The 13,347-nt window shown below is 47.8% G+C and overlaps 1 protein-coding gene across 1 annotated transcript in view; it reads right to left on the bottom strand.

Annotated features, from left to right (window-relative positions):
* Nucleotides 1-7,893: 7,893 nt before the first annotated feature.
* Nucleotides 7,894-13,347, bottom strand: part of PNPLA2 (patatin like phospholipase domain containing 2) — a 30,481-nt gene continuing 25,027 nt past the window's right edge. The window contains exon 9 of the mRNA XM_058832339.1: nt 7,894-13,196. Within this exon, the coding sequence (XP_058688322.1) occupies nt 12,932-13,196 (265 nt within the window). The 3' untranslated portion in view covers nt 7,894-12,931. The remainder of the gene's footprint in view (nt 13,197-13,347) is intronic.

A 13,347-nucleotide genomic window follows, 5' to 3' on the forward strand; every position in this document is an offset into this window, starting at 1 on the left:
CCTGGCAGGCTGGCTCTTTACCACTTTGTAAGGTTTTGTGCCCTTTTCTCACCCCTACCCCAAATGCCTGTTTTGCCCAGGAAACAAGTTTTGCCATACAAATCACAAGCAGGCAAGGCTACCCTCTACAGAGGAGAAACCCCCCTCTTCCACCAAATTTCCACTGAGAAGACTCCAGCTAGTGTCTGAACAGCAGAGACCTCATCAATCTGCAAAGAGAGGAGCTCCAAAGAGCCCCATTCTCCAAGCAACAAGCAGATGGGACCTGCAGAAGGCAAAGGCAGGTCCTTCCCTATTATTTTAAGATGGTTATTTCAAAACTCAGACTAAAAAAATGGCCATGAAGCCTACTACAAACAATCACAATTGTCTTTACTAGAGGTTTAACTGGACCAGAGAACTCCCCTGAGCCATCTTGGAGGTCTCCGTGCTAGAAGAGGGCATAATCATCTTTTCATTCCTCACAGGCTCAGCTTTGCCTCAGCTTCAGGACCCCAAATCCCCCGAGACAGGCTCTAACAGTGCAGCTGTGGCAAATAAAACAATAAAACCAACAAACCCATACCAAGTGAGGTATCTGCCTCCAAGCAGGAGGCTTTACTCACCATTTTGTTCACCATTGCTGCCGAAGTCTTGCTTGACACTGACCCACGGTCTTGGCTGGGATGCTGCTAGAACAGCACAAAAAAGGCAGCAAACTGCTTCCTTGCACCCTGTACTGTCTCTAATCTCCCTCTGGGGTTCTTTATAAAGGTTCTCCTAGTACTGACCACAACAAAAAAGCTTATAAAACACACGAAAAAAGCCCCAACACTCCACACTTTGGAGGCACATTAATGATTCCTTAGTGTTACACGGATAAAGGTCAGGAAATACAAAAAGTTGGGGTTCCCATAGTAATGCTAATTCAGCCACACTGCACATCCTGTGTATTTAGTGGTACACACTGAAAAGAAAAAGGCTTCATCTACCAATGCTTAAAAGGTTTTTGATTTAGTAAAGACACTTGAATACCACCCCCCACACGCAACATTTATTGTTCAGAGCAGTGGATTTTCAGATCGAATTGGATTAAGCCAATCTCAGCATCACTCCAGCTCCCCATATCTAGGGCAATAGCATAAGAGCTCTCAAGCGTGATTACAGACTGAACAGTATTTGCCCAACCTGAATGGAAGAAAGGGATCCAGGCATCAGAGTGGCTTGAGTCACCAAATTGCAGTCGCACAGATTCTGTACTGGGATGCAGCAGGGACTTGGTAAGGAGAGAGGGGAGACAATAACCAACAAAGCCCCCCACACCCATAACCAGCAGATGTTAATCCATTCCTATAAACACTCATTTATTTGATGCCGACAGCTTGAAATATCCTGCCAGGTATCCCACCTCACAGGTCTGGGAACAGGTGAACTACAGCCACACTGACCTTTCCCCGGCACAAATCCATGCATTGCTCTGCTCTCCCAGCTCCTGAGGGCTCATCTCCATGCTTTGCATAAAGCCCACACCACTCTTCAGAGGGAACAGCTACAAGTGGTCCATTTGCATTTAGCGGCTTCGACTGAGCAACCCGATTTGCATAGGAAGCGAAAGACTCTTTGTGCCACAGGAAATCCATTAAATCAAAGGGGTTTGAGCACCTCTACTGGAGCACAGGTTTACCCCTCTGGCACGTCTGGGAGAAAGAAAAGGTAGATCCAGCATCTTGCAAACTCCTTGAAGAGGCAAAGAGGATAAGGAAGAAGGAAGGCAGCTCTCAAGCACAGGAGCAAAGTGTGCAACAGAAGAAACATGGACACTTGTGGGGGTGCCCACATGTCCTTTCTCCCTTCAGGACACCTGAATTTTTTCCCTAGTTCCCATGATCTCAGACAGAAGGACACAGTTCAGGACAACAGATATCTCAGAACTCCAGAAACCAAAGGAGAAGAGAGAGACACTGCTGCTGGAGAGGTTCTCAGCCGTGCTGGACACCAGGTCATCCACACAGCCCTGCTCGGAGGGCACCAAGCTGATGGAGTTGCCACGGAGCAACATCCACACCAGAGCCTGCACAGGACACAAGGACACAGCAGACGTGTCTGCCTACAGGGTTACTGGGTGGCTGTTCCTCCACTCACACTCCTCAGGCCCTTGCACTCACCTTCCCTGTTGGGCTCCACCATCAAGTCTCCGCGTTTTAAAGAGGCTTTGCCACCCTCCCCACGGCTGAAGAGCCTGGCTATTCCTCTGAGCTGCACAAATTCCAGTCAGCATCTAGCCACACCTGCCAAGGGTAACAGGGTTTTGGTCATGCTTTATCTTATCTAAGCAATGATGACGCTTGTCTTTCTTCTTGGGCAAAGCTCAGTAGCTCAGCACCTGCCGAGGAGGGGAGCTGGGCAGGGGCCAGAAGCTTCAGGCTGCAGCAATTCACTCCAGAGCAGGATGGCTCTGCTGGCCTGCCTGTCCAACCCCACAAAAAATGGGCATTTGGCCCACAAACTAGGGCTGTGGGGAAAAAAAGGCTCAGCAATATGTACACTTCTCGTCCCACTTTCAGCTCAGGTTCTGGCACAGGCACACAGCTCATCTCCCCTAGACACAATACAGCCCCACTAGCCCTTGCCAGGAGACAAAGCAGTGCTTTACAGGGAGGCAGAAGTCTTGTCTGGAGATAAGACTTCAACATCTGTCATGCTGTCAACCTATCAGTCACCTACACCTTCAGTTCCCAGCTGGAGATGAGCTTGCTTTCCTCATCTCCATTTTCTAGAGGGGAGAAGAAACTGAGGCAGATAAAAGCATTACTGTTGCTCACAGATGCTATGCTGAACAAAATGGAGAGGAATTCAGTTACTGTAACAGTGAGAGCCACCAAGTTCCTGTAGGATGTGTTAAATCTGCCTCCCTGCATTTGAACCTCTGCCCAGCTCCCACCATGCTCAGCCAAGGGTTTATAGCTAACCTGCAAGTTTGCTGTCTCCTTTTCCAGAGGCTCGACTCACCTAGTTATACTGAAATATAGCTGAATTCTTCCCAAAAGGTTTGCTTTCCATAGCCTAAATGACATATTTAGACATTCCACAATTTTATTTTTAACAGCACACAGCTACTCCTCCAAAGGACTGCAGATATCCTGCATGGTATTCATTGGAAGAGCTTGAAGTAGGAAGCAATAAACATGTAGATATGTTACTTTTATTGCACAGTTACAATAATTAGTCTTTTTTCAAGCCTTCACTACACTGCTTTACTTTCATCCAGCACACGTGCTAAAAGCTTATTCTTTCAAAAAGCTGTAGGGTAGGTCTTCAGAGCTTTCATGGTCTCATCTCTCTAGGCACACAGGTTGCTCAGCCCATAATATATCACCTGCTGTGAGCAGGGACACCTTTACATCTGCCAGGATCATACCAACAGCACAAGCTCAAGCCAGCCCCAAGCCCACACAGTGCTGGATCACCACAGCAAATCTCAGGAGGTTCACAGCTCCCAGGCACATCTTCAGAGCTCTCCTGCCATCCCCAGAACAACACAAGCCTTTCCTGCAGGGCTTTCAGGTATGTGTAAAGCTCAGACATCCTTCTGAACCAGGCACTCCCTTCCACATCGACAGGGCAGTAACTGGAGCAGAACAGTGATACAAAGTCTCATACCAGCAGAGATTGAAGGCACAGAAGCAGAGGCAAGAGGTCCTCCTTCAGATGTCATCTCTGCTAAATTATCCACAATCACACACTTCACTGGATAGAAAGCAGGGATGTTACAAGCCTCCTTGCTCTCACTCTTTTTACTTGACAGATTTTCCTCCAGTTATGCCAAGCATAGAAGAACACTGTACCCTTCCAAAGTGTTGCACCATATCTCATTTCCTCCAAAACAAACCCATGATTAGATTAAAGCCATAGTCTCTGAGAGCACAAGACTGTATTTGTTTCTGCTTTAGTGCTCTGTCACACAAGGTTAAGAGAAAAACATTTGGCTAAAAAGTCCACAGGGTTTCCCAGCCATGTTACTCCAATCCTGAACTGAGCACAGGAAAGCCCAGCATGGCTCCAGCCTTCATCTGAAAGTCCACAGTACCACAACATACCTCTGCTTTGGGTATTTGTTTTCTCCCAAAGTTCACAATACTTGTTATTCCTTTTGAGGCACTTAGGTCCTGCAGTCAGGTGAAATACTGAGATTTAAGCATTCCTGGCAGCTTATACAGACATGTAGAAATCTCCAAGAGAATCAGAAATCAGCAGGAAAAAGCAAATTAAGAACATAATTTAAAAGAAAAACAAGAAATTATATCATTTTGTGGTTTGGGATTTTTTTAACGTGTGGCTGGTGGTTATTTAAAAGCTTAGGGTTGGAAAACCTTTTGATCCTATGGCTGGAGGGGAGCACACGGTGCTCCTTGCCACAGCAGAAGCCCATGGGAATACTTAGTAGATACTAAGTAGATCCACCCTGGTGCTCCGTGCACAGCTGCAGAGGTCAGGTTTACTTAGCAAAATATGCATTAAGGCCATGTGGAGGGAAATTCTCCTCAGCCTCAGGCAAGAAATTAAAGGCTAGGGTGTAGGATGAGGAGAACATTTCTAGGAAAATATTAAGAGGGTCAATCAGCACCTCCCTTTCAAGCTGCTGGGCTATGGGTACCTGCAAGGATACACAGTGACAAGGAACAGAAGCTCTTACTCATTGCTGCAATTCTGCTGTTCTGGTAGGAGAACAACAGAACCACAAGAGATTCGGACCTGCAGAGTAAACCAAGTATTTCCACCTCAGACTTTACGCAAAGCGACAAGCAAGCCAAGGCACCTGGCAGGAAGGAGGGAGATGCTGCTCCACTCAGTAGAAGATGATACATTTGCTACAGCTGAAGTTGCTCGTCACTGTCCTTAAATCCAAGATGAGCTCCTGCAAGCAAGGGAGGAGAGCAGGGAGAATTCAGTCCTCAGAGCAGCCTTATGAAATCAAAAAAGATCTAGAGAGTGAATAGCCACGTTATGGAAACCAAACCTCATTTGCTGCACATAGGGATCGATTTCCTTAAAGCTCTCTGACCATGAAGAGCATTGTGCATGGAGCTGAGCCCATGTGATTTCTGTTGCTGTCAATTGTCCTTATCCCAATAGTTCATTTTCTGAGGCTGCCTGGCAAAGTCACGAGGAACAGCAGTTCCCCAGCACTGTCTGTGTGCTGCTAAAGACAGCCCCACGTGGAGTCCTCCTTTGCAGCACCATCTTCAGGTCAGTAGACAGGAGGCTGTCGATTCATCAGATACATCAAACTGGGGTGTGGGGGAGAAATTTTCCTGTCTGATGGTAACAAAACAACCAAGCAGAGCTTCCAAATGGGTAGTTCACACTCCCCACTATAGCTTGCCGCAGGAAGCCAAGAGAAGAATGATGCTCCAGGGAATGAGAATATTTTTTGCCCAGCAAGGTAGCTTCAAAGACATTTTATATCTTCTTATGAAGGATTCTAAAACTTTATCTCAGGCTTCACATCACTCTCTGTGGAGCAGGGTGTCCTGGAAAAGAGAGGATTCTTCCACCCCAGCTCACTGCAGCTTTTCAGAACGTCCTCTAGACCACCTGAAGCAATTATCTGTTTGATCAAGAAAAGCAATTTCCATAGTCCTCAGGAGATGTGTGTATATATATACTCATCTATATATAGCTAGTTAGATGATCCTCAGAAATAAATGTTAGTCTAGAACATGGAAAATAAGATACAATGGCCCCTGAGCCTGCATAAAGGCAAAGCTAGAAATTAAGGTTTTCTGAGCCCCCTTTGATGCAGAGCAACCATCAGAAAAAGCAAGAACTCAACAGGTCACGACTAAACAATCAAGCTGTGTTTGGATTATCCTGCCTCCTCAGGATATTCCTGAGCACAGCCATCTCCCTGTGTCTGAGGCTGACCTCTTTTCCCCTCAGCTGTTTTCAGGAAGTCCTACAGGAAGGACTTAGGTTCAACACACAAGTTCACCGAAGTGCATCCCATGAGTGAGAGATATTAAAGAGAAAGAGGCCGCAGTCTTGGGAGTGGGAAAGCTCTGGTATTTTTTTCCCTCTAGAGAAGGAGAAGCAGCACCAACACAGCTGCTGTAGGAACCTGCAGCATCTTGATATGGTGTAGTGTCATCTGCACCTAGACCACGACAAGAAAGAATATTCCCTAAACAAAGGAAAAAGGAAGAGAGAAAATAACAAGGTCTCTACTCAGGTTCAACAAGAAAGACCAAGGTTCCATGACCGCATATCAAAGGAGCCTGCAGACTTCACAGAGACTGGGGAGAGACGGCGAAGAGGCAGCAGCTCCCTGTCCCGGACCCCCCCAGGGCAGCGCTCCCCATCCCGTGGTGCGGCCGCAGCTACGCCTCAGGAGCGCTGTGTGCGGGAGGAGACAGCATCGCACAGGAACGCGGATACTCCGCATCCGTCTGTCACCAGCGAAGGATCTCCGACAGCTGGGGACGGGCCAGGTGTGTGGCTGCGGCCCGGCGAGGAGCCCGCAGCACGCAGGGCCCCCAGCCCTCCGCTGGCCTCTCCCCACAGCCGCGGGGGCGGCCGGCGGGGCGAGGGAGCCGCCGGGGCCCTTCGCTGGGGCAGCCGCTCCCGGACACCTCGGCGGCGGGAGCCTGCAGCTGCCCCGGGGAGGGGATCGGCCCCGGAGCACCGCACCCTCACCCCGCTGCCGGCGCTGCCGCCCCGGACTCCCCCCACGGCGCTTACCTGGCCCGGCGGGGCGGGAGCGAGCGGCACCTGCGGCCGCTCTGGCGGGAGCGGAGCCGCCGCTGGCGCCGGGGCGGCCCCGGCCGGAAATGAGCGGGGCCGCGGGCGGCAGGGCCGGGCCGGGCCGGGCCCGCCGGGCGGGCGGCAGCGGGCGCCGGGCCCCTCGGGAGAAGCAGCGCTGCCCCGGCCCCAGCACCCCTGAGGGGCAGGAGAGGCGCGCACCCAGCCCCGCTCGCAGCCACTCCCCCAGCAGAGCCGCAGGCAGCGCCCGGGCGGCTTTATGGAAAAAGGATTCATTTCACTGATTAACGGCACCGGGCTGGGGGTTTTGTTGTTTTGCAGTCATTAGAGGTTAAGAAAGCTGTTTGCTTTACCAGCTGCATCCTAGAATGCTAATTACAGCACTTGTCCCCGTCACGTGACAGCACATAACAAAGTCTCTTCCTAAAGTTTCCGGCTGTCAAAAGCCTGGACAAAGAGGAGCCCGAGCCCTGTGCTGTCCGCCAGACCCGCGCAGCTCCAAGCCGCAGCCTGTGTGAGGCTCCTGGCCCTGCTCCGGGCCATCCCAGCCTCGCGGCCCGGCCGCGGCTCCAGGGCGGCCCTGCCCACATCCCTGGGCTGGCACCAAGGAAAGCCCCGGCATTCCCCCAGCCCGAGGCCCGGTGGCTTCTGTGCGCTCCGGCTGGAGAGTAACCGGGGCAGACTTCGGTATCTGTCGTAACAGGCAGACATACAAGAGCCAGTACCACCTATTTCACCAGCAGGGACTCTCTAGAAAGAGGGGTCAGTTTCCTCAAGAGGTGGTCTTTTAATGGAGAAGTTTTAAATTTGTGAATGACTTTTTCTAACCTTTCCACAAGTGACAAACACCTGCTATTCCCACAAGAGGGTGCTTAATTCCTCCTGGAAACCCGGGTATGCCACAAAGCTCCAATAAACAGAGGCTAATAGCACTTAGGGTATTTAGGCTTGAGTAAATCCGACCTGGACCAAAATGCACCCATTTTCCACCTCTAGATCAATGCCCCTTTAATTGTGTACTGATAAATGTTGACCCTGAGAGGAACTTGAATGGGCTTAGGCCTAGCAAAACAAACCCACATCATACAGCACATCCAATAAATATTCAATAAACCTTTAAACAGCAAAAGAAGCAGCCTACCAGAGCCAGGTAAATATATTGAGAAAGTTTTTATTAGAAGATATATTTCTGCCAAAATAAATAGTTACATTTTCTTCAGCAAAACATTAGAAAATAGAAACAGGAGGGGAAAAAAAAGCATCAACAATTTAATACTGAACTTTTAAAGTGACTGTGAACACTACTTAGTGACATTGCCACGTAAATACACAACTTGTGTATGCTATTGCTGGTCTAGTTTCTGCTCTGACACCAGTAATTTCCACAGGACCTCCACATGTGTTGTGTGCTTAAGGGTCTTCTAAAACTCTGTGGCAGCAGTGGAGTCCCAGGACACACAAAGCTCAAAGAGCTGCTTTAGATGCTGTTTTCAAGAACAAGAGAAAACCCCAGAAGTGAGAGGTATTTATTTCAAAGTTACATTTCCAAGTCTTCTGTTTGTAACTAGAGTTTCATCCTCCCTGTGAAGGAGAGCTGATGTGGATCCACAGAGTGAGATGGATGCAGTTAGGTGCTGTCCTAGTGGAGCTGCCTGCAGGTTGGAAAAGGAGCAATGTCCCAGCAGCAGGCAAAGGGAAGGAGGGAGAGGAGAGGGGAGTGAGTCCTGCTGCACTCAGAAAGGCAGATACCAGAAGGACAGGAGGCACAGCATGTGTTTGGCACAAACAAGCTGGCTGACATGGCAGCCAGGTAAGCTGGTCCATTCTCTCACTGATTTAAGGAGAAGACAAGATCAAAGCTTGAAAAAACTGTTGGCAAGGGCCTCTGACTTTGGCAGCCCTGCTACCCACCCCAACCAGCATATGTTTAGTAGAAATGGACCCCCCCAAAGGAATAAACACACACAGAGTTTCAGGTATTTGTCCCACAACCACTTTGGTGAAAGTGAGAGCTCTTTTCTCCAAGGAAGTAGTGAATTATTTGATAATTTTTATAAATTAATAAAACCACTGGGGAATATAAAAGTACTAGGAACACCCCAGTGCCAGCAGACAGCAGATTCTCTTTTATCCTCTGGTCTGAGTGTTGCAGGTACACAGGCATCCAAGAAGCCATGAGAAAACAATTCCTAGGTCCTGTACACAGTGGTCAGTATTTTCTCCTAGCCCTTGAAAATCAGCTTGCAACAATTAGCAGTAGGGCAGGCAGCAAACCAAACCAATTACACTACACACTAATTGTGGGTTACAGAGCATGCCATAGGCACGGACTGTTGTACACAAAACAACTCTACAGTGTTGTACAGGTTAGGGGCTGGTTAGATGCATAAGGTCACCATTAGCCTTGTTACAAGCAGCAAATAATAACACAGGAAGGAGGAAAAAAAAGTAGATTCCTGAATGCACAGACCCTTTATGTGAAACAGTGGAAATGGCAAAGGTTGGGACTCCTGGAGTGCAGGAATCCAGCAAATGCTGTAAGGACTGTTGGACATGGATACAAGATGAATTTTTGTCCAGGAACAGAATTTTTTGTCTCTCTCACCATACACTGGAGAGCAGACAGGCCCCTGCTGGGCTGCCCAGCCACACATTTTGGAGAAGGGACTGACTGCCACAGGTGACCTTGCTTCTATGGACTTGGAAAGCAAGGGCCCAGTGTACAGCAGTGGCTGTCCAGAAGGTAGCTTTGCATGCCATGATGTACACACAGAACAAGGGGCTGAACAGTTCCAGTGAGCACTATCACAATAAACCCTTCCATATCCAATCCAGAGCCAATCACAAGGTTTCCAAAGATTTCAAAAAGAGTGGGGTCTCAACTAGACAAGGCAGCACTGCATAACAAAAAGCCACTCACAAGCTGACACAGCCCTTTTTCCTACATCAATGGGAAAGGTGACTTCCTTAATTCCTTCATTCTTTGCAATCTGTGATGAGCAGCAAGAATTTCAAGCAAATGGGTTAAACTTTTCAAAAGGAAAATGAGGCTACTTTGAGGTATTTTTGACAGATCTGCAGTTCCTTTATCAGAGCTCAAATCCATAAAGCCAACAAGCTATCATAAAATAGCCATTGTAAAACTTGGGGAGTAAAAACAAGGCAAAGAGTTAACACAGAGTGGTGCTTTCCCAGTATCTGTTCACACCCTGCAAATTAGCATAGGAAAAACAGGAATTTCCTTGTGAAGAGTTAGACCTTTATTTTTAAAGCCAGGCTTTGATTTGTGGTTATAGTTTGAAGTGTACAAAAAGTTTCTCATTGAGAAGTTAATATAATAAATTAAACTACAGATGAGGTGAAACACAGAACAAAACTCGGGCCTTTTACCAGGCACAGCTGTTGGTCTCTTGAGATGCATGAACCAGAATCCCCAGCCCTTCTGGATCCATTGGAAGACAATGACATCAGTCCAGTCGGCAACACACCAGTCAGTTCTGATGCAAAAGGCAAGGGATAAGGGTGCCAAGCTGCAACTTCTTAGCACACTCTATTGCCAAGAGCATTTTGTTTCATAGTTTAGTGGTTTACATAATCACTCAGTGGTTTTACCAGTCCAGGAAAAAGGGATAAAAAAATACTTGCATCATTTTTCTCCACCCATATATATATTTAAAAAAAAAAAAAAAAAAAAAAGAAAAAGCAGCGTCAAAAGGGCAGCAGCTTCTAAACACAGGATTTTCCTTATGCAGTTTTGCCTCTCTCAGTTTTGCTTCTGGATAAAATGCCTTAATTTCTTGCCACTAAATATCTCTATGTTCTTGCCAATTGCTCTGTGTGCACAGGATGATATGCATTTAGGAATCTAAGTAGCTGTGCATGTACCAGTACCCCAGAAAGGTAGTCCAAAACAGTGGAAGAAAAGAAATCTCATACCAAACTACAAAATGAACACCTTTTCTCAGTTCCAATTTTCATCAAATTCATCTTGCCCCCACTAAATGACAATAGCTTGGTGCTGGTTCACTTCCACTAGCATCTAGCATTTATTTTTTCTGTGGGCTTTAAACAATCACAAGATTGACTTGTTTTGTAACTGAATGTTCTATTCTGATTTCAGAATCCTCCCATTTTTCTCTTCCTGTAGTGACTTCCCTGTTCCCTAACTGACTTAATTATGCAAAGCTTAAGACTAAATCTGACTGCCTAAGTGCAGGCCTGCTTTGTAAGATACACAGGCCCTTGTGTTACATAGATCTAAGTTACATCCCGCAAGAGCAGTGGGGTGACAATCTAAGTCACAAGTTCATTCTTGCACTGGCATCTCCTGGGCAGAGACCCACTCCATTGCCTCCCAGCTTGGCACAGCCACTGCAGGAAAGTCCTGATGCTTATCAGTCTCCACTCAAACACCAAACCCATGCCTAGTGCACAACTGTGCTCGTAGGAAACAGCACCCACCCCATCACCCACATTGCTCAACAAGATTTACTACTTTTTCCAGTTATTAGCACAACTTCTGGGTTTATTTTCCCTTTCTAAATCTAAGGCGCAAAACAGAGTCTATTAAAAATCACTATGCCATGTATAGGCTACATAATCAGCTTCAGATACCCTGTCCTGCTCCCCAGCAAAGACAGCATATGTTTGCTTTGGCCATTGCACACTGTTTGTGCTAGGAGAGGTAGAAGACGCCTCAAGTAGCAAGACAAGCAGCAGAAAAAGGTACCAGGAGCTGGGTTTGTCAGAGTGTGAAGACCTAAGCTAAAATCCATGCAATCCCCACAGGAGGCCATGTTTCACCCTGTGAAGAACAGGGAATTCATACTTCTCACACAAGCCACAGACAGATCACTGCTGAGAAGGCAGTGCCTCCTTGCTCTGCTACAGATCCACTAGGTCTGGTCTTTTAAGGAGCAAGACAAAAAGGAGCCAGTTCCAAGTGGCTGCATGTGCATCAACAATCTTCACTTCTCATGCTCCCGCTAGCTGCAGAGCAGGACCTGTGAGCAACAACATGAGACAGGCAAGCTGTGATGCTTATGTAGCTCCAAGCCTAAATCCTTCTCACTCCAAAGGCTCAACAACCAAACTTTCTGACCAAAAGAGAGATAGAAGCCTCAGTTTGGCAGGAGATCCATTCTGTATCACCCACTTGGAATTTGCCTCAATTTTACAGCCCCTTAAGGAGCAAAGCCCAACTGACCCCTGTCAGAGACAGCCACTTCCCCAGCACTTGCTGTGACACTCCACCACAAACCTCTGAAAAATAACATTCCCCGCACCATTCTCATCTTCCTACATGCATTTCATATTGCTTCAGCTGCTAAGACGATCCTGAGATAGCCTGGCTGAGCTTTTTTCAGGGCAACCCCACACCAATTCCATTCACGGAATCAGGAATAGGACCTCAAATTCAGCATGTTTCCCTGGAAAAAAAATCTGTCAACATTATTTCTTTAAATAAGCTCAAACACTTAACACTCAGAGTTCAAGTCACAGCAGTTTCCTGAGGACCCCAATCAAGAAGGGAGAGACCAAGACAACATGAATCAGGGGAAATACATAAATTTTCTACACTTCTGCAATTCCAGTGTAGTCTGCTGCAGGACCAGCTCCAGCTTCCAGTGTGGATGCAATTAAGGGAGAGAGGAAAGGACTTGGTTTCAGCAAAGAAGAAAGTCAAGAGGAGACTTGAAACCCGTGAGAAAAATTGGTTTGGCAAGAGGCTACCTCATCTTTCAGCAGCACAAAGATCTAAGGGTTGACAAATGATTTAAGGAGAGGAATCAAGACACATGCTCTGAAAAACCAAGGGAGGTAAAAGCTGTATGAACTTGAGAGCGTCATCTACATCCTGGTTATTTGGCGGTAAAAAGCCAGTGGCAATTCAAAGTGCACTACTTGGGAGAGCCCAGCTGGGTCAGCATCAGCCTGGCCACAGGCAATGGCCATGCCTCACCACAAGTCTAGAGCAAGGAATCAGCCTGTGTGTGTGAACACAAAAGTCCCTTGCTTGGCCCAGTGGGCAACAAATGGCTACAGTCAATTCCACCAGTCTCCATCCCGGGGAAATCCCCTTTGCAGCATATTCAGGAGCACAGGGCAGCCTGCTGCTGAGGGATGAGACTGGTCCCACCCTATGTCCATTCCCCTTCCCACCCACCCTCATCCCCCCCCCCCAGCAGCAGCCTCAGAAGAGTGGCAGGCACTCTTTTGCACAGCCTAGAGGTGGAAGCTTTAACTGAAACCCTTCCCGAGGGAAGAGGGAGGCTTGCATGTCCACGTTGATGCAGAGCAAGCCCAGCATGAGCTGGCGCTGGTACTCCTCCCACTTCATCATGACATCAGAAACCGAGCGGTTGCTTCTCATCCACATGGGCAGTGCTTCACCACAAGGTGGCGGGGGAGAAATTGGCAGCTTCTGGGGCCCTCCGAGTTCGAGGTGGTAGTAAAGCCTGAAATATATGCAAAGACTCAGTACATGGGAAGACTTGAGCAAGTCACCAGAGTAGAGCTCCAGTACCACAGTCTTGTTTTGTACTAAATTGACTATATGACTTCAGTGAGAAGTCTCACTATGCCCATTTTTCTCCCTCACATCTCTCA

The sequence above is a fragment of the Poecile atricapillus genome, chromosome 1 (genome assembly GCF_030490865.1).
Source record: "Poecile atricapillus isolate bPoeAtr1 chromosome 1, bPoeAtr1.hap1, whole genome shotgun sequence".
Lineage (NCBI taxonomy): Eukaryota > Metazoa > Chordata > Aves > Passeriformes > Paridae > Poecile > Poecile atricapillus.